General features: G+C 41.3%; 1 protein-coding gene across 2 annotated transcripts in view; it reads right to left on the bottom strand.

The window, feature by feature from the left end:
• The window catches only part of GRAMD2B (GRAM domain containing 2B), a 49040-nt gene extending 34686 nt beyond the window's left edge, over window positions 1-14354 (bottom strand). For both annotated transcript variants that reach the window (XM_042053952.1, XM_042053951.1), the window contains exon 1: window positions 14141-14354. In XM_042053952.1, the coding sequence (XP_041909886.1) occupies window positions 14141-14265 (125 nt within the window). In that variant the 5' untranslated portion in view covers window positions 14266-14354. The remainder of the gene's footprint in view (window positions 1-14140) is intronic.
• Window positions 14355-20836: the final 6482 nt, after the last annotated feature.

Raw genomic sequence — 20836 nt, forward strand, 5'->3', positions numbered from 1 at the left:
CTGACTTTTAGATATTTAAGTAAATAAAATTTGCTTTCTTTCAAGTGCTTAGGTTTTCAGTCTGGCAGGTTTAGCTACCTGTTTAGGAGAGAAATGCTACCACTGCCTGTTTTGTTCATTCATCTCCAGAGGTTTCTGCGTTTACCTCAGTGGTGCAAGAACTAGAAAGGAGTTCCTTGGTCCTGGAGCTCAGTTTCTCTTGTAGTTTCATCTGGCTCTGTTACCAAGGTGTGCACAGCTCTCTGATTTGAACAAATCTGTTATTTAACACAGAAGAAACTTACATTCAAATAAATTGATGCCTAAAGCCTCAACACTAAAAAAATGAACCCTTGCTTAATAATTTCTTCCGTATCACAATATCTTAACTTTTATCAGACTCGTTTCTGGCAAATTGCCAATACACATGTCCTTAGTCCAGTTTGCTATTATCTGATAATGACAGTGGTAGTAATAAGCAATGAGCAATGATATATATAAATATAGCTTGTGAGTTTTTTGGAGGATTTGAAAAAGAAACTGTGGCCAAGCTCTGTCAAACTGTACATGGTGTAGCAACTCCAGAGTGAGAGGACACAGTCATGAGTGATAAAAGCTCTGAATAGCAAGATTCTTAGTAATATTCATGGAGGAATGCTTTATATTAAACAAGCAAATGTGGAACTGCTCATGTGAGTGGAATATACTTGAAAACCATATGCTTTTATTATGATCAAGTCTTACAGAAAAAGAAAAAAAAGCACAAAGGACCTTTTACTGTACTGTGATAATTGCTCATATATACATATACTGTAAAGCAAGTATTTGAAGATCAAGGAGTCTCCAATGGAGACTCATTGTGAGAAAATATGGGCTGTGTTTTTCTTTAATTGGTGAAGGGCAGTCTGGGGAGAGAAAGTAGTGTACTACACGAGCCTCTCGTCTCTCTGGTCTGGCGTGGAGACTGCCCTGCAGAGCTGAGCTGGAATCACGAGCTGATAATCACTAAAGAGCTGACAGTCTCTGCAAGGGCCCTCCTGCCAGCAGCTGAGAGGAAGACACCGGGCCTCGGGAAGGCGATTCCTTATGGGACCATCTCTCCGGACCGGTCACCTCTTCCTGGGTCAGAGCTGTCATAACTGGCACCTGAACAGCCACTGGACCCTGGACCTCGGACTCCTGGCCTGAGCTGCATCTTGACTACGCTAAGACAGAGCCAGCCGTTCACGTGCTGATCCTCTGAAAATAGACCTACGTTTTAGCAGGCCTTTTGGACGGGGACAGTTCGAGACCCTCGCTTCTCCAAACTAGGACAGAAGTCCCTGAGGATTGAACTAGCCGGACCACCTCCCCAGCAGACCTTTTTTGGACTTCAACAGGAGCCAGCCTCACCAGAAAATGGGATTTATAAGTTTAAATTTGGGGCTCTCCTCTTTTTCTTGCGCGCAATTCTTTTAAAGTCCTTTTTGTTTTTTTTTCTCTTTTTTCTGCTGAGGGAGGAACTTAAATGGGAAATAGGCAAGCTAAACCCAGCCTTTCCCAATCTGAGACCTATACCCCTTTCTTCTAACCCTTCTCTTAAAATCCGACTTTAAATTCTCTACAGGTGCTCTTTCTAAGAAAAATCTCAAATCTTTCACTAATTGGATATCTCAAAATTTTCCTGATGCCACCACAGACTCTGTCCTTTCTGGTCCATTCTGGGACAAAGTGGAGAAGAAACTCTATTCCTTTTGAGCCACGGGAAACCTCTCTGTTTCCAAATTCATTCTTTTATTTCATTTAATGGTTAAAACGTATTGTGCGACAACCCCCCCTCAGCCAAACCCGTTCTCTGCCCTCCCCCCCTCCAACTTCCCCTCTCCGCCTCCAGCAATGGCCAGCCAGAGCGCGGACCCCGCCTGCTGCCCCGACCCTGGCCAGGCTGGGGTGCCGGCCACCCCACTTCCCTACCCCGATCCCTTATTTCCAGCAGTTCTCCCATACCCAAAGCCCCCCGCTTGCCCCCTTGGTCCCGCTGCCACCCCCCAGGCAGTGTGCGCAGGACCCATCCCAGACCCATCCCCCCTCCCCGGGATGGATGCCTCTGAGCCGCCCCCAGCCCCATCTCCCTGTGCCCCTGGTATTTCTCAACCCTTCACGCACGACACCACCCTTCCCCCTCTCACACCAGCTCCCGGTGCCTCTGACTGCCCCCACCTTGCCGTGTCCCTGCTCCCCGCGGCGTCGCGCCCTATCCCCCCACCCCAGCACCACTGCGGCGGCCCCGTCCCAGCAAGCCGCCCCTCCACCACTGTCTCCCCCCGCGCACCCACGGAGCAAGCATGGTACAACACGGGACCGGTCCCGCAGAGCCCCACGGACGCACTGAGGGGCACGGAACCGGCGTCACGCCCCCCGCCAGCGTCTGTCCCCTCACCGCTGGCAGGATCCAGCTATCCACGCCACTGCCCCAGGCTGCCACCCAAGGAGTGGAATCTTCCTCTCCCCGCACCGCCAATAGCCCTGCCACCCTGGCAAATGCCAGCAGACCCCCCTCTCTCCCCCCCCAGCTGCATCGTAATGCAATCCCTGCTACTAATCCCTCTCTCCCTACACCCCCCCTCCCCCTACCACGGGTTCTTGCGCAATTCCCATCTCCGCTCCTGCCCTAGAGCCCACCACCCCCCCACACCTTCCTACAGCCCATGCCGACTCCACATGGAATTGCAAAACCGGCACCACCTGCAACCTGACCTCCCCCCAAATGACCTGCTGCTGTACAACCTCTCCACCCCCATGCTGCCACAACAGACCCCCTTCCTATCCCTCAAAACACCCCTGACCCCCTGCTACTCCTGCCCTGGCTAAAGCAAAGTCAGCATTTCAAAAATGACACGCTACGCCCCCTGTATCCCAGCCCCGCCCTGCAACAGCCAATCCCTCATTTTCAGATGACAGTAGTAGCAGCTCTGGCTCTGAATCTGAGGATCGATGGGCACAGACACGCAGGGAGGTAAACTGGGAGGGAGATTGGGAGCTAGCCCAGAAAATCTCAGCCTTCCCAGTCATTATAGGGAAAGGGAGGAGGGGTGGTCCATCAACTACAAGAGCATGGAAACCTATTCCATACAAAGAAGTCAAAGAGCTTTGCAAGGCAGCAAAAGAACATGGGAGAGGGTCACATTTCTTTAGAAACTTATTGGAAGCCACCTTCTCTGCCTATACATTAGTGCCACATGATATTAAAAACATTATTAATTGCATCCTTTCCCCTGCCGAATATATGTTATGGGAAAGGCATTGGAAAAGACATTTAAAAACATAGTCTGACACTTATACTAAAGATGCAAACCAGACAGATTGGACAATAGAACAACTGGCTGGAGAAGGTGACCTCCAAAAAACCCTCAGATCAAGCTACCACCTTACCTGAAGTGGCATTACAAGACATAGCTATTGCAGCAAAGACATCGCTGCTCCTTACTCGAGGTGATTCTGTTCCTACACAATATTTCTCTAACATCAAACAGTCAGCAAATGAAAGTTTTATTCAGTTTGTTGATCGTTTAAAAGCTAGCTTAGAGAGACAGATAGAGAGCCCAGATGGGCGAAAAGGACTTTTAGGTAAACTTGCCATGGCAAATGCTAACAAACAATGTAAGAATATCTTGAGGGCCCTACCTATGGACACAGAACCCACAATAGAACAAATGATAGAAACCTGTATCAGACACACATCCACAGAAAACACAATGACCCAAGCAGTTGTAAAGGGCATCACGGAGTTTCTGGTGCATTTGCTGCAGCAGTCTCTAAGGAGAATGTGCGCTGTTTCTATTGTGGTGAACTTGGACACTTTATAAAGGACTGCCCACAAAGGTCACCCACCCAGGACCGTCGTGCCGCCTACCAAAGGCACCAGAGACAGCAACAGCACCAGCAGCATCCAAAAAACTTCTATCAGAGCGCAGTGTCAAGGCCCCGCGCCCAGACAACAAATCAAAGGCCATACTACCCCGCCCCGGCTGCAAACTCCACATTGGATCACTAAGAGCAGACAACTGGACCTCACCTGGCACCATCATCCCAGGCGATCCCAGAACACATGAGAAGGACCCAACACATGGAGCACTACCGATGGGTACCAGACACCAACTGGTAACATCACTGCCATTTAACTTTGTTGACAAGCGTTTCTATCGTATTCCCACAGGAAAGTATGGACCGCATGATGGCCCATGGGACATTCTTATCCTAAGTGATACCCTCCATGGCCCAGAACAACTCTTTGTATTACCTGAGATACAAACAGTGCACCGTGGACAAGAGATTCTTGTCCAGCTTTGCTGCACGGACACACCTTTCTTTCTCCCACAGGGAACACTGACTGCACAAGCCTTTTTACTTCCACAGACCTGCCGAGAACAGCTCCCTCTCAATCCAACAGCAATGTGGATAGAGATTGTGGGCTCAAACAAACCGACCATCGAGTGCAGCTTGTTCTGTGAAGAAGAGAGGGTCTACTGCCCAGGGATGCTGGACACTGGAGCAGATGTGACCATCATCGCCTGCTCCGAGTGGCCAGGGAATTGGGAACTGGAGCCAGTGGCAGGTATGATCTCCGGGATTGGTGGAGTTGCAGTATCCACGAGAAGCAAATGAAATGTCATCATCGAAGGACCCGAGGGCAAGATAGCGACCACCTGACCATTCGTGGTAAGAGCCCCCATCACCTTATGGGGCAGAGACCTTCTATCCCAGTGGGGGGGCTGCCCGCACCATTCCCAGCCAGGATTTCTGACTGGGGCCACTGAGAAATGTGCGCTACCATCTACTCCCCCACTCACTTGGAAGACTGACAACCCAAAATGGGTGAGACAGTGGCCCCTTGAAGAAGAAAAGCTCAGCACATTGGAAGCCCTGGTGGAAGAGCAGCTCGCCAAAGGTCACATCACCGAGACCACAAGCCCCTGGAATTCCCCTGTCTTTGTGCTGAAAAAGCCTGGCAAAGACAAATGGAGACTACTCCATGACCTATGGAAGATCAATGAGGTCATTGAAGACATGGGCCCCCTCCAACCCAGCCTGCCATCACCATCGATGCTGCCCTGAGACTGGCTGCTGGCCATCATAGACATAAAAGACTGTTTCTTTAACATTCCACTCCATCCCCAGGACACACCATGGTTCGCCTTCTCCGTCCCCTCTCTTAACGAACAAGCCCCACTCAGAAGATACCATTGGCTCGTCCTCCCAACAAGGCATGAAGAACAGCCCGACCATCTGCCAGTGGTGCGTCGCCCACATTCTGTCCCCCATCAGAAGCCTGTTCCTGGAAGCAATCATTTACCACTATATGGATGACATCCTAATCTGTGCATCAGAAAAAACTTACTTGGACAGAACTCTTAAAAAGACAATTGAAGCCATAGAAGAAGCAGGGTTCGAGATCCGTGAGGACAAAGTGCAGCACTCCAGCCCATGGACTTACCTCGGCCTCCAGATCCGTGAGAGAACCATCGGACCCCAGCAACTCGCCATCAAAGATGATCCCAAAACCCTAAGGGACTTACACAGCCTGTGCAGATCCATAAATTGGATACGCCCCCTACTGGGAGTCACAACAGAAGACCTCACTCCCCTCTTCAACCTCCTCCGTGGCAGCGAAGACTTGGACTCTCCACGTGCCCTCACACCTGAAACCCGAGGTACCATCACCACAGTCCAGGAAGCCCTGTCTTCACGCCAAGCCCATTGCGTTGAACCCAGCCTGCCTCCCCAGTTTGCAGTTTTGGGTAAGGCTCCCCGTTTACACAGACTGATCTTCCAATGGGACCCTCAACTCAGAGACCCTTTGCTGATACTTGAATGGGTCTTCACAAGCCATCAACCTACAAAGACATTAACCACCTTCCAAGAAATAATGGCACATTTAATAAAAAAGGCCAGAACTCGTCTCCGCTCTCTTGCAGGGTGTGAGTTCACATGCATATACTTGCCATTGATCACTGGAAATCTGAAGCATTTGCTCCAGACCAATGAGAGCCTCCAGTCCGCCCTAGAAAGCTACACAGGCCAAATTTCCATCCACATGCCAAAACATAGACTTTTCTACCGTGATGCAGCCTTTAAATTGATTCCAAAATTAATCCAAAGTAGAAAACCTCTCAAAGCTCTGACTGTCTTTACCAATGGGTCTGGCTCGTCACATCAGTCTGTCATGACTTGGAGACAACCCAATACTCAAAAATGGGAGTCTGATATTCAAATAGTAGAGGGATCTTCACAGATTGCCGAGTTAGCAGCCGTCCCCTTCAAAGAGCCTTTGAGAAATTTAAAGATGAACCTTTTAATTTGGTCACAGATTCAGCTTATGTTGCTGGCATAGCTATGAGGGCTGAACATGCTTTTCTAAAAGAGGTCTCCAACCAAAAATTATACCAATTGGTTTCTACATTAATCCATTTAATCTCCCACAGAAAACAGCCTTATTACATTATGCATGTGAGGTCACACACTGACCTCCCTGGTCCCATTGCCGAAGGGAACAGGAGAGCAGATGCACTGGCCATGCCAGCAGAGACTGCAAACGTCCCTGACATCTTTGCCCAGGCAAAGTTGTCACATGCATTTTTTCACCAAAACATTCCTGCACTCGTCAGAATGTTCAAGCTTTCAAAAGATCAAGCAAAAGCTATCATTGCAATGTGCCCGAACTGCCAGAACTACCAAATACCATCTATGGGTACCAGAGTCAACCCCCGCAATCTGAACAGCTGCCAATTGTGGCAAACTGATGTAACCCACTTCCCATCCTTTGGGAGATCCAAATACGTGCACGTGTCAGTCGACACATTTTCTGGGGCAGTGTTTGCGTCAGCCCATGCAGGGGAAAATGCCATCCATGTCATCAAGCATTTTCTCCTTGCCTTTGCCACCCTGGGAGTCCCTGAAGAAATCAAAATGGATAATGGGCCTGCCTACACCTCTTGTAAGTTAGAAGATTCTTCAACCAATGGGGAACGAGGCTGACCAGGGGCTAGGTAAACCCCATGTCTCCTGCCCGGAGGCCCTCTCCCAGGGCTACATGGTGGGGGGGGGAGACCCTGACAGCGTACTATAAAGTTACTGATTACTGTTCAGTGCCTGCAGTACTGGTGATGCCATATAGACAAAAATTCACATGTTCTTGCTCTGAAAAGTACATTAAACCTCAGAGGGGATTTGGCATTTTCAGTAATTAGGACCTTCAACATTATGTATAACACAGCAAATGATAAAAAATTAGAGATGAAACAATAGGAAAAAACTTTCATTGCAAAATAAAAAGATTTAAGATACATTTGAAATCACAGAAAAGCAGAATGGGGAGAAACTCACTGGGTCATTGAGTTCACTCCCTGTCCCAAGCTATTCCTGTGTCCCTCCTGACAAGCCTCCTGTAAAAGTTGTTCTTGAAAGCCATCAGTGTGTCCAGGCAGCCAATTCCAGTGTTTGCTGTCATCCAGGGGATGTTGTCTGTGCTTAACATGGTTTTGAATCCTTGTTGCTAAAATCTAAAGCCATTACTTCTTAATTTATTCATTATGAAGAACAGTGAAAACCTGTCTCCTGTTTCTCCTCATTTTCATCTTATTTTTAGTCTGAGATAAAACGTATAAATTGTGGGTTTGGACTGCCTCTTTTTCTATGAACTGCCCCTCGTAAATTCAGGTATTTTCTGAAGTGTCATCCCCCAGGCTGGACACCAGTAGTCTTATGAAGGCTGTGTAGAGAGGAGTTTAAAAGATTATGTCATCTGTCCTATACACAGTACCACTGGTCATATTTTGCAGTAAAGTGTTTGTGTTTCACAACAGGGTGAGGCTGGCTCAGGTTTAGTGTTCAACCACTATGACCTAATGAAGCTTTTATAAAGGTCAGCTGAGATGTTCTCTAGTGCATTGGCAGCAAATTGTAAGACTTTGACTAAGTATGATGGTCTACATATCCTTTGCTCATTCTGCTCTGTTTTTTTTTCTTTCCAGTCTGTTTCCTCAATTTATCAGAATAGTTATGAATCGTATCTTGAAGGACATGAAGAAAGAAAGAGTAAAAGAGCCTAATAAGACACACTAGAAAGGTCAGTATAAAAAGCAGTGAAACTGCTACCCATGCCTAGAGATTAATGGCCAGGATATTGCTGTTAAATTATAAAAAAAACAATCTCGCTGAAAAACACTGTTAAAGATTGTCTTAATCAACAAGGTTTATTTCAGTACAGTCATTGAGTATGTTCATAAAGTATTTTTCAGTTCATATGCCGAGTATCAACATGCCTGAATGTGAGGAAACTTCCTTGGAAAGTAACAAAGCAGAAAATGAGTAGAGTGATTACAAGCATTCTATATACTTGGAACACATTTCTCCTCAGTAGAGAATTCTTCTGTATTTCTTGGCAGGTGCAAATATGTATTAAGAAATACAGCCTTAATAGTACCTGGATACAGGTACTTTTGCATAATAGGTCATTATGTATGTCTTGTCTTCAGTTTTCTATATGATATTCTGCATTGGTAGGATTCTGTGAAAGCTAGGCAAATGCCTTGGAAGCCATTAAGTGTTGAAAGACCTGCTAAGTCCTTATATTTGAAATGTGATAATAAAGCAGTCTTATGTTAGATACTACAGAAATAGGAGCTCTGATAGTATGAGACACAAACTAATAGACATTTAGAAAGATGTCAAAACAGGGAAAAAGTTCTAATTTCTAGAATATAGACAGGTCATCCACAAATCACAGTGAAACCAGGCTTACAGCTTGGGAGATACACACTAGAAAAGACAAAGTAACTGGACTAAAAAGGTGGTGCAGCCTTGGAAGAAATTGCCCAGAGAGGCTATGGTCTCTGTCTTCGGAGGGTACAAGACCCAATTAGACAAAGCCATACCTGATCTGATCTGGTGTTGATTATACTCCTGACTCAAGCAGGAATGTTCAAAAACAGTGTTCAAGTTACTCAAGTATGCTCAAAAGATGGAGCCAAGGTCCAAAATGGTCTGTGAAAGATAACCAGGGCCAGAACACAGCGAATGGTGCAGTTTTGTGAGGAGTGAAAAGCAGTTTTGGCCAGTTGAGTCTTGTTCCTTGCCTGGATTAAGAGTTTAGTAATTTATTTGTTTTTAAAAGTTGAGATTACTTTATAGATACCCATATCAGGTCATATTTTTTTTCTGAGCTGTTTACTGGAAGTCTTATCTGCCTATCAATTCCTGTTTTCTTGTGTAAGCTAGCCTGGATTACTGTATTGGTTGAACTTCCCTTTGGACAGGGCAGTGCATCAGGCAAAAGAAGTAAGATGGTCTGAAAGCTAGTTGGAGCACTTATCACAAATGGTGAGGCATGCCGGGGCTGTTCCTTGTGGCTCTGCACTGAAACAATTGGGTGAACTAAACTGCACTACAATCGTGCTGTAACACCCAGCAGGGAAAAGGAGAGAGACTGCCACACAAAACTTCTGTGGATTTCATAATATGGTGTCAGCCCACCTCTAAGTGAACATGTAACACATTGCACATGTACTTGTCACCACATTTACTGCCATTTTGGTACCAATGACCTCCACAATGACCTGTTTAGAGTCATAGAAGACACACTGCATGCTGTGATCCTCACCACTCTTATGGTGCCATGTTGATCAAAAGAACAGTGTGGGAAGGAGGATTAATGGCAAAACTTAGTGGAACGGGTGAAATAAAGGAATATTCATCTCCCTCCAAATTGTCCATGGCAACTTTCTTACATTCTGGAAAAAGCAACCTTGTGATATGTAACAGTTCGGTTCTGCTAGCTTTGAGAAAGCACTCAGCCAGCTGGCATTTTTCTGAAAAACACACAAGTCAGTGTCTCCTCTCAGCTCATGATAAAAAAAAATAAAGAGCAGTTGTGGCATATTTTCATGCAGTATATTGTCCTGGATGCGTCATGGATGGCAATGCTAACATATTACAATAAGGTGATGCCTAGATCTTGTAATTTAAAATGGTTGTATTAAATCTCATGGCAGTGAAATCTGCTTTCTCCATTTATAATTAAAAAAAGATATTTCTATTTATAATAAAAGAAATGTATGTTCGCATTTAATATATTGTCCAGCTATGTTGAAAAATATAAGTGTAAATATTGCTTGTTCTGCTCTGGTGGGTCACATTAACTTGGTTTGTCATCCTCTGATTATAAATGTCCAAGGAAATCCTGGACAACATCCAAGTGTGACATCTCTGTATCCTGATGGTTTGGACAGAAATTTCAATCCAGCTACAGCTGTATGTTTAGGGTATCAAACAGGTGATTTGCATCTAATGAATAATGTGCATGCAACATATGTAATTACTCAATCTGTGTGTCATAAAGGAATACATGTGGATCTTTTTTGGTACCAGATGTGCCTGAGTGCATGCAAATATTCATGATATCTGTAACTACAGTGATCATTTTGTTGAAAGAAACCTTTGGTCATCTGGCAGTCTCTGAAGTGCTGCAGTATGGTACATTAAGTACCAAGAAAATGAAAACCATCTTCTTTGAGGATAAATTGAATCTTCCACAAGAAAATATAGTGCCCAGACTTTCCAGAAGCTTAGAAAATGTTTATTCTTACTTTTAGAAGAGGAAGGTTAAAGTGAGGAGCATAGGATAATGTGTAAGAGTTAATCATACTGTCAGTTTTCTCACAATCTTTACATAGATGGGGTTGTGAATAATAAGCTATTCGACTGAGCTTATACAGTTACTTTTCTGTTTCATTTAGAACTAGGAGAGCTATTACTTTGGGGGAAAAAGAAACTAAAACAAGTGTAAATATGTCTTCATAGTCAGGCCACAAAGAGTGAATGCCAAATCCCAGATGCAAGCCATTGAGCAGTAAAGGGGTTGCCAGTGTTTCAGGTGCTCATAATTCAGCTATAAAGACAACACACATTTTAGAAGGGAGTATGTGCCTATCTTTTTAATGTGACTTCTTAAATTAATCTGAACTAAGTCTCAGTCTTACAGCAGTACATTGGAAGATTCTGAGATGTATAATTTCAATGCAGAATTTCCTTAAAAAAAAGTTTTCTGTCAAAAATCTTCAGAGAGAAAATCTGGATGTAGGGTTCCTTTTTTTGTCCAAACAAAAACCCATCTGTAAGAAAACCATCTTTAAAGTTTATGTTAGTAGTTGTTACAGAGTTTTTCTGTTATTTTGTTGTAAGCAAAAGATAGGTAAATATTAATACCAGATCACAAGTGCAATAAGGGAGAACTGCATTTAATTTATTTGCATATTGTAAAGCACCAAATGAGCTTCCGGGTCAGGACTAGAGTTGAGGACCCTTTTGACTCCTATTTTCATGAGACTGCATTTAGCAAACAAATCTCTCCATGCTGTACATTTTTCTGTAATTAAAAAAAAAATGTTTATAATTTTTGCCTAATATCAGTGTTACTGACAAATGCTGAATCTTTTTTTTTTTTTCTACAAGCATTTAATATATAACCAGCATGATTATTGCTACGATTGGCATAAACATACATAGCATTATGACATTCACAGAGCTGGTGGTCTGTAGTCCTCATCTAAATTGCTGAAAAAACTAGTTTTCTTGTGTTTAATATGTTTGGGTTTTTTTTTAGAATCACTCTGAAGATTGTTCAAAACCAAAAGCCTTGAGATTTTTCTAAATTTTAGGAGAGGTGGATAACAGGGTTATAACAGACTCATATTACAGGGATGGGCTCCAAATGGGAGCTTGAGATCCCTATTATTTTAGTCCATATTTTGATCTGGCATACTGGAATATGTTTTGTTCTAATGTCAGAACAACTCTATACATTCATGCTGATAAAATGCTGTATACACATGTGGCCAATACTTTTATCAATATGAATTTCTGATCTATAATGCATGGCTGACACCTCAGCTTTAGCTCCAGAGTCTTAATTTGCTTCTGAAATCAGTTTTGCTCTATGTCAGGAATAACATGCTGCCATGGTGATAAACTGTGAACTCCCCTTTACGAAATGTTAATAACTCCCTGGTTTCTGCCAAATTCATGCTCATCCACATGGTGCCAATTACAGTGAGGTGAAAACAGACGTATATAAAAACTTAGGCGTATAGTCAGTTTTTGTCCTCAGGCATGAATAATTAGTATGAACAAGAACAATCATTAATATAGTAAATTTTCTCTGTGGATGTATCTTCATATATGGAAAATATGCTCCAAATAAACAGGACTGTATTGAAAATAGTACCTAAAAATGCAGAGCCTGCATTTATTTTTCCCAAAAGCATTTTCCCTGATTTTTCATGTGGCTCATTTTCAATAAGTGTATCATGACTGCGACAAGCACATGAAAAGCAAGTTTGGTGAGAGCTCAGTCCATCTCCTAGCTCATTGTGTGCTATCATGCATCCTTCTTATTAGATTGTCTGTATTTGCAGCCTTCTACTCCATCTTTGCTATTGATAGAGGTATGGTTTCACAGCAGGGTTTTATGATCATGTTATCCTTACTGAACCAGCAACTGAGTAAACTGGATTTCTAGAAGGCCTGCCCCTACCACTCCATACTTGGCAGGCAGGTTGATTATTGAGAAATCTGGGGTAAAGGACTCTGTTCTTTGTAAGGGCCAGTCATGTTGCCCCCACAGCATATATGGCAGCTTTTTGTGTACTGGTTATCTAGTGATAAATAAAAAAGTAGGTAAATCTGTCTGCCCAGTGTTCTGGACAAGACACAGGAAAGAGGACAAAATTTATATTGTCCAAATTAGGAAGTGGTTAAACATTGCCAGCTTGTGTTGCACCCTCCAAATACCACTGTATGTCCCAAACCTAACTGGAAGATGAGATCAAAAAGCATATGAAAAGAGATGTATTCTTTTTAAACAAGCTCTAAGTGATTAGTTCTAGATAAGAGCCTTTAAAACCTCTAATTAAAACTTAAAATTTCTGATTCTCTATTATCTGTTCAAACTGTTGGACATTATCTCTCTGACATTCAAGTTGGAAGAAAGGATAGTATGCAGATATAATATTAAAAGGCCCTAATAACATTTCAAAAGAGAAAAAATGAGGCCAACAGACTCATTTATAGTAGTGACCCAATTAGTGGTAAGATCTGTCACCCCATATAAAGAATCTGTGCACAGCCACAAAGAAATGTAATTCAGCAACACAAAGGCTGTGTAGAGGTTCCAAATCACTCTTCAGAGTTGTTTGGCACCATGCAACAATTAAAGACCAGACTTTAGCAAAGAATTTTCACGCAGATTAAGAACCAATAAATGTCTCAAGGTATTTTGAATAGCTTTCTAAGCTCCTGTATTCATGATGGGTTGATATAAGTATTATGGGTGTTTACTTGTCTTGCTCCCGCAGTAGATGAGGAAGGATAAGTGGTAAGTGCCAGTAGCCCTTTGATGTTGCCTTCCCTCATTTGTCTGTGCTGTCTAAAATGCGCATGATTTATCCAGAACTCTGCATTGCAATGAAATCCACCAGAGAGAGAATTCAACAAGTCCACCCTTCCAAAGTAGGAAAACAGATTTTCCCTAATTTTTTTTTTTTGTGATGTTCTATCAGGAAAACCTTTACCAGTATTCATTTAGCACGTGTTCTACTTCCATGAATATTTCTTGTGAATAAAGTGGCATTTATCTTGCAAATTAGTTTAATGAACATTATGAAGTTCCTTTAGGCCAAAACACACATGAAAATATTTTGTTAAACTCCCTGATCTAAAAAAGTTTACATTTGTTTTGTACAGAGATTAAATATTGTAGGTATTTGGGTGATCCCATAGAGGTCACTTTAAAACTTGAGTTTCACTAGTATATAGTGTTATACACATTCAAAAATGGAAACGAAAACCGTCATTGGTTTCAGTCAATTTCAGTGTAAATAGATAAGGAAGGAGAAAACAATACCCTTTTGTCCTGCCTTACAAGTTTCTCCTTTACAGTAGCGCTCCCCTTCCCAGTGGAATCAGTAACATATGCGAAATTACCTTCTCTGCATGCATTGCATACTCATATTAAGCTTCCTTATCTGGGTATTTTTGTTAGTGCTTTTGTTCCAGTGCCCTCCCATGTTGCTGCCCTGTTCCCCCATCATCGAGCACATGTGAAACACTCAAACATATTAGGATTTACCTTATAAATACGGATCCAACGCTCTCCGTAGGACTGGCTGGGGTGTCATTACTTGACTTTCGGAAGCTGTTCTGACTTTCAGAATGAAAAACTGAGTCCTCCAAGGAGCTTCCTTTTTTCAGCATTTTAATGGAGCTAACTGCTGGACTTAGGGAAGTTCAATTCTAGAGCGATCCTTGAAACACACAACTTTTCACTGCTGTAGGAAGTGCTGTCTTGGTGCAACTCCAGCTCGAACTAAGTTTAAAAACCAGTTAATGAGTAACGCAGTGTTGTGACATCATAAGGGAGTTTTCTTTTTTATCTGCAGGACTTCATAAGTTTACTTGTAAACAAAACTCATCAAATCTAGGTGAACTGTGTTTTTGAAATTTCATTATAAATAACAATAACTTGTTTTAATGAATTGAGGAATGTAAAAGAAGAACTCTGTTTCAAATGATGTTTTGTTTTCAGGTTTCTAACTAAAACTCTTACATGTTCCATCATAAATTCTACTTTGTGAATTACCTACCTAAGTATCCAAGTCCGAATAACATACTTGTATATGTTTAAGAAGTGACATCCATGTGTTGTGACATGCCAAAATTATTATATTGCACTTCTCTGGTGACAAATTGGTCCACATGTGTGCATGTAGCTGCTGTGAAGTCAACTCACTGCAGTTCAATTTAAATACAGGTAGTATTTTAATTCTCAATGCACAGGAACCCAACTGGACAAAACCAGTTTGTCTAATCAGTTTTTCTATAGGAATTGGCAAACATTAACTGCAAACTTACATGGGTTTCTGTTTGTTGAAGATTACTATAATGATTTGGTTAGTCAATGAAACAATTGGCAATCTTTCTTTATATTGCAAATCCTCTTATAGACTGATTTAGCACCCAAGGCATTTAGAAATTCTGTTAAACTTCATCTCAGACCTGCATGGTAATGAAGATCTGTCTGAGACTGACCAAAAATGTTTAATGTAATGCACTCTTTCTGTTCTCAGCATCTATAGACAGCTTGTGAAATAGTACAAATCCATTTGGACTGTTCACAGGTTTTTTTTTGTAAACACAAGACATCTAAGCAAACTGATGTCTTTCTCTCTTTTTAAATTTCTTTTGTTTTGGGTTTCTTTGCATAACTAAATACCTAGTCTTTTTTTTAACATAAAATTTGTTTGTGATCAGTGTTAAGCAAATTGTAATGAAATCTATAAATGTGTGAAACAGTAACTATTGAAATACAGGATTAACATAACAGCTAAGGAAGGTAAAGATGAAACAGCTACTTCCTTGGAAGTGAAAATTCCAAATAAATGTGAGAAGACTTTAAAGAAAAAAGGAAGAACAGGAATAAATACATGCTTTTCATCATCTTAAGTATTCCCCATGAAACTTGGACTTAAGGAGGTGTATTTAAGCTACTTGGAATCTGAATTAATGCCTCCTTGAGATGCTGTACATGTTTGGTTTCTTGCTATCTAAGCCTTTTTGTTACTCTGCGCTTGATCCTGTGTGATCATACGCTACAAACCCAGGGGTGCCTAAGTAGAAAGAAATCTCTGTACTTTATTACTCTTCCATAAAACAAGTGATATAACCTTCAACAAATACAGAAACTTTTTCCTTCTCTAGTCACAAGAAGAATTTGCCTTGGCTCTGTTGTGTTGTTCATATCTATTCCCTTAGGATAGGAAGTCTTTATTCTTTTCAAAGAAAGAAACATTCGTAATACTCTTTAGAAAACTTAAGTGATGTAGTGAGCTTGTAAATCATTAATATGACGTATTTATCTTTGAAAACAATCTATTTGTACAGTGAAATGTAATGCAATCCCTTTATTAAAAGTCAGAATGGCAACTGTGTTCTTTCTGTATATTAAAGAGCAATTACAGTGAGAGGGCAATTGAATTTTTCCCCAAATGGGTAATTGCAGGAACATTCTTAGCAAGGAACAACTATGACATAATTCCTTCCTTCAAATTTATGCATCTTTGCTGTTGTTCTACAAAGCAGTCAAGTCTTGCAGTTTTGTACAGGGTACAGTGCCTGCTTCTAAACTACTGTTTTCCATCCCATATCACCATAGTAAGTGATAATTCTGTGCTTTCCAGCCTGCAATTATGACTACTTGCATATGCCTGTACTGATAGGTTTCTAGGTTTGCCACGCTAGTGCAGTGCTAACCAGGTCAAGTACTAGGCTGGGGAGTTAAGTGCTTGTGCCTACACAGCTGGTGTTATTGAGCTAGTTTAGGTCAGCTCAGGCCTGACTACACAGAATCACAGAATTATTTAAATCAAGTCCATCTGTAAATCTAACACTGCCAATTCCACCTCAGGAGCTTTGTTGTAGTGACAACTGGTGTTATGTATGGTCATGTGAAGAAAAACAGGTTTTTGTCACAGTGCCTTGAGACTCTCACTCCTCCTGCTTATTAAGAGGTCTTATCTGTCTTGAATGTTGCCGCAGTAACTGCCTGGATTGATGAAAAGAGGAGGAGCAGGCCTACAAGATGCATTTCTAGAGGGAACAGAGAGGTAGTGGTGCTAGTGCTGTTATCATATGCTCAAGAGACGATTTTCTCTCCTTACTCTCAGGCCCATACAAACTGAGTTTACTATTGATTTCTGGTGTCTGCACAACTGTGATCTTGAGCTGTTTTGGAGATCCTTTTAGGGCTGGAAAATAGTAGATGGTTGGTTGCAGTTAGAAGGCCAAAAGGGCTGACCTGATGGTGCCTGTATAAGACTTGAAATCATGCAATTTTTATTCCAAGTGTATCTAAGATGTATTATCGTCTTTGGGATTGCCCTATTTTGATGCAAGGATATGAAAACCTTGTAGTTTATAACCACTAGGCAAATTTTTAAAGCATTGATCATTCCCTGTCTTTCTGATTCCTGGTATCCATAAACATTTTCAGGGAAGGTTTAGATGCTTGCAGAAATGTCACCAGTAGAGATGTGGGGCAGATACAGAACTAATTTTCATAGCTGCTAACTTCAGACCTCTTAGAAGTAGTTAACAGACACCAGTATCTTTTCTCTTTCTGATGCGATGGATCAGGTGTGGGAAGAAGTTGATACTCCTGGTGATGTGGCTATCTGCTGTACACGGACTTCTCCCCAGAGAATTGTTCTTCATGTTCTGAAGAAACTGGTAGCTCAGTGGCTTGTAAGCTTGAGTACCTTTTTTTTACTCTGTCTCTTGCTGTCTCATACAATGAAAACAACTTTTCCCTTTATTTCTTGAGTTCCTCTTCCTTTAATCTACTTTTCTTGTATACCATATGCATATTTGGCCAAGTGTATCCTTATTTTTCTCAATTATCAAGCTATGCCCTTTAATGCTGACCTTTGTCACTGACACTCAGTTATCGCTTATCAGCTAGACTATATCTTGTGGAGTCTAGGACTGTTGCAATTGTTTCTGACAGGCAGGCAGAGGGGGAAAAAAATGTGGCTGGTGTCCTTGAACCTCATACAATTTCATTTTCAGTCTGCAGCAGTTGTCACTAGAAGTTTAGAGCTTGTCTGAAAAAATGTATTTTCTTTTTCTTTTTTTTTTCCTCATGACTACAGTGATTTTTTGTCTTTCCTTTTTTTTTTTTTTTTTTTCATTTACAATAAAGTGAATTACTCCAGGAAAAGAAATGATAGATTATTTTTACTTTCTCAATCCCTGGAGTATTTCTTCTGAAGATACAGATATTCAGAAATATATTAACAATGCCATGTTAATGTTACACCCATTTTAAGTCCTTATGTCTTTAGTAAATGTTCTTATGTTATCATATAGGAACAAAAAAGTGATGAAATCTGGGTATTCAGAGCAAGAGATTTCATTTATGCTAGGAAGGCCTTTGTGCCTTGTGATAGGTGACTGCTAAGAAACTGCCTAAATATTGCAAGTTGAAGTGATGACACAGGGAGATGTTGTTACGCAAAGTATGTAAAGAGATGTCAGGAAGTATTTTTTGAACAAAACATTCAATTTTATTACCATCCAGGAATGAACCAAGTGAACAATAAATCAGCTGCTGAACTTGTGGCTGAAGGTCATACTAGTGATTTGAGATAGTAGTGAACGTTATTATGTACAATCTTACAAGAGTTTACATCTTGGCTGGAGTGTGGCCACCTAACCTCACAGCTTTTTTAGTAAGGAGCAGGGAGTGGTCATTTTATCAGTTTGTTCTGAGTCTCAGAATTTACTGGCCTGTAAATTGGGCTGCATAATTAGTCTGTTATGATCCCTAGAATAATCGGGAGGTGAGTTCTTCTTTATGGGTTTAACTCGCATAATTTTTCTGAGGTATATGCAGAAGCAGCTGCTCTGATTCTGAACCGACATTGTCTTTCATGGTTAGGACTGTCTCAATTTTTTCTTTTCCTGCTTGGACCAAGTCTGTGCAAAAACTAGTATTTTTTTTCCTCTGAATTGGACACGTGAAAAGTCCACCTTTCTGCAGATAATTCCAGAAGGAAATATGGGTCACATGTTGTTCACTCTAAAATCAGTTTGGACATTTTTAGATAAATTTTATATCTAGTTTTTGATATTCTGTTCCTTTTCCTGATCTTAGATTTCTTGGTTTTCCTCTTGAAGTGGGGTTTGATCTGTTCTACTCAATGCTTGATATGCAATAGTGAGATACACTCAGTTGTGCTGTTTCTGCTTGAACTTACACAAATGCTGTGTTGAGTATGTGGGATGCTATGGGCAGATATGTAGGATTGTTGTGCCTTCTCCTGTGCTACTCTGAATGCTGCATGGGACCAGAACCACAGACAAATCTGTGGAGCAAGGGGCAGAAAACTGGTGGGGTGGAGTGAGAGAGGTAGACGAATATGTAGCATAGAAGAATTACACCTAGAGGTACATAGAACTGAAATGAATGGTGTGGCATCCATGTTTGTGGAAGCCAGTGACCATTTTCAGTAATCCTGTAGGAACATGCTCTTAAAAACTATGTCTTTTCTGCTCCCTTGCATGGTGGTACCTCAGTAGATGCTGTTTTGCTTACTCCAGTGTATGAACTTCCAATTCCCTTCCTCATCCTGGAACTCCCTTATGCTTAACATTTGGAGGTGCACATTTGTGTTTGGAAGCCTCTACTTCCAGGCAGGAAAAGCTTTTTTAAGAAACAAACCCTCACCCAATGAACTTGGAAGAAAGCCATTGGGGTCTAATGTGGTGGGGTTAATAAAGGCAACTTTACCTTAGAAGATGAGACTTTGCAAAATTTTCTTTTAACATAAGGATACACTGAAGTCTAAAAATTCAAGCCTTAATCCTTGGGCACCTGAGGCTGATAAGCAAATATAAGACAAAAAGTGTCTGAGAAAAAAAACCCCTGGGTTTGTTGCCCTCTGTGAGCGAGAGACTTGGGTTTGTTATTAAGAAATAAAAAAAATACTTCATCTGGTTGACTGAAAGACCAGTGCTATTAATAAAGACTGTTTGTAGGGTATACCATAAAAAGTTAAATAAATTCAGCTTTGTAAATGGCTGTGTTTCCCATTCTCTAAATGATACCTTGAGTCTTGCAGTACTATCAGTCCCTGCACTAAAAAATGTGAATTGATCTATTCTCTTCAGGACTGTAATACTAATACTAATATCTTTATTTACACAGCTGAATCTGATGAGTTTGTCCAGGTCATGTTTTCAAACTGTCTGTATTAATGATGAAGATTATGGACAGGCCTGGAGTAAAATGTTGCTAGGAATGAGAAGTAACAATATTTTACCAAGCTGGTGGCTACTGACATGAAAGGAAGAAATAAATTCAATGAATAGCACTGTGAAATGTTGGAAATTTCTCGTTATCCATACTACTGCCATCTTTGTGGTGAGCTAGCTGCCTCCTGGCTAGACCTCTGCTTTATTAAACACTTCATTTGGTAAATGAGGTATTGGTATGTAGAGTGTAAAATATCACTGCTGACTGTATAGTGACACCCCTCTCAAGAGGTGCATGGGCAAAGGCATTAGTGAATAAAATAGGAAACTCCAGCAATGTTCAGCTAGAGAAGCAGCACCAAGAAGATGCACAAGACCATGATAACATCAATGAGATAGCAGCTGGTAATACAGATGTCAGCAAACCAACAACAGTGTGGTAATAGGAAGCCAACAAGGTCAGCTTAATATGTCATTGTAGCAAATAATTTAAACAGGAATGGCATTTGAGGTATTATAGAAAGCCCCACCCAGGTGAAAAAAAGCTTCATCAGAATTCTGATCCAATCACTGTCAGACAACCCTGTGCTACAACACTGAACTTAATTTGCAGGTAGGAACCGTGGAAAACCCTCACTGGATAGAAACTTGCCTACAGTAATCAATTCAGATGATCTGAACAACCCATGGATTTGGTTGCTTTGATTTTCTTAGGAATTGATTAGACTGGTCCATGAGGAAAGTAAACACATCCATGAAATTTAAGCACTTTAAACCTGTTTTTCTGTTTATAAGAATGGTGGTAGTTTACTGCTTTCATGTAGTCCCAAGCAGAATTTGCCTGCACTTGTTTATATGGTCTCTTCCTAGCTCTTAACCATATATTTTTATTTAACACAAACAATAGGAGGAAGGGTTAGAGATACAAGATTAATCTTATGTGATTGTGCAGTAGAGTACTTCCTGAAAATAAAATAAAAAGACATGTTTTGTTGAAAAGAAACTTTTTCCTTTG

Source organism: Corvus kubaryi, unplaced genomic scaffold, assembly GCF_017639235.1.
Source record: "Corvus kubaryi isolate FWS band 111438036 unplaced genomic scaffold, C.kubaryi_AGA036_p1.0 split1-37296, whole genome shotgun sequence".
In the NCBI taxonomy this organism is placed as follows: domain Eukaryota; kingdom Metazoa; phylum Chordata; class Aves; order Passeriformes; family Corvidae; genus Corvus; species Corvus kubaryi.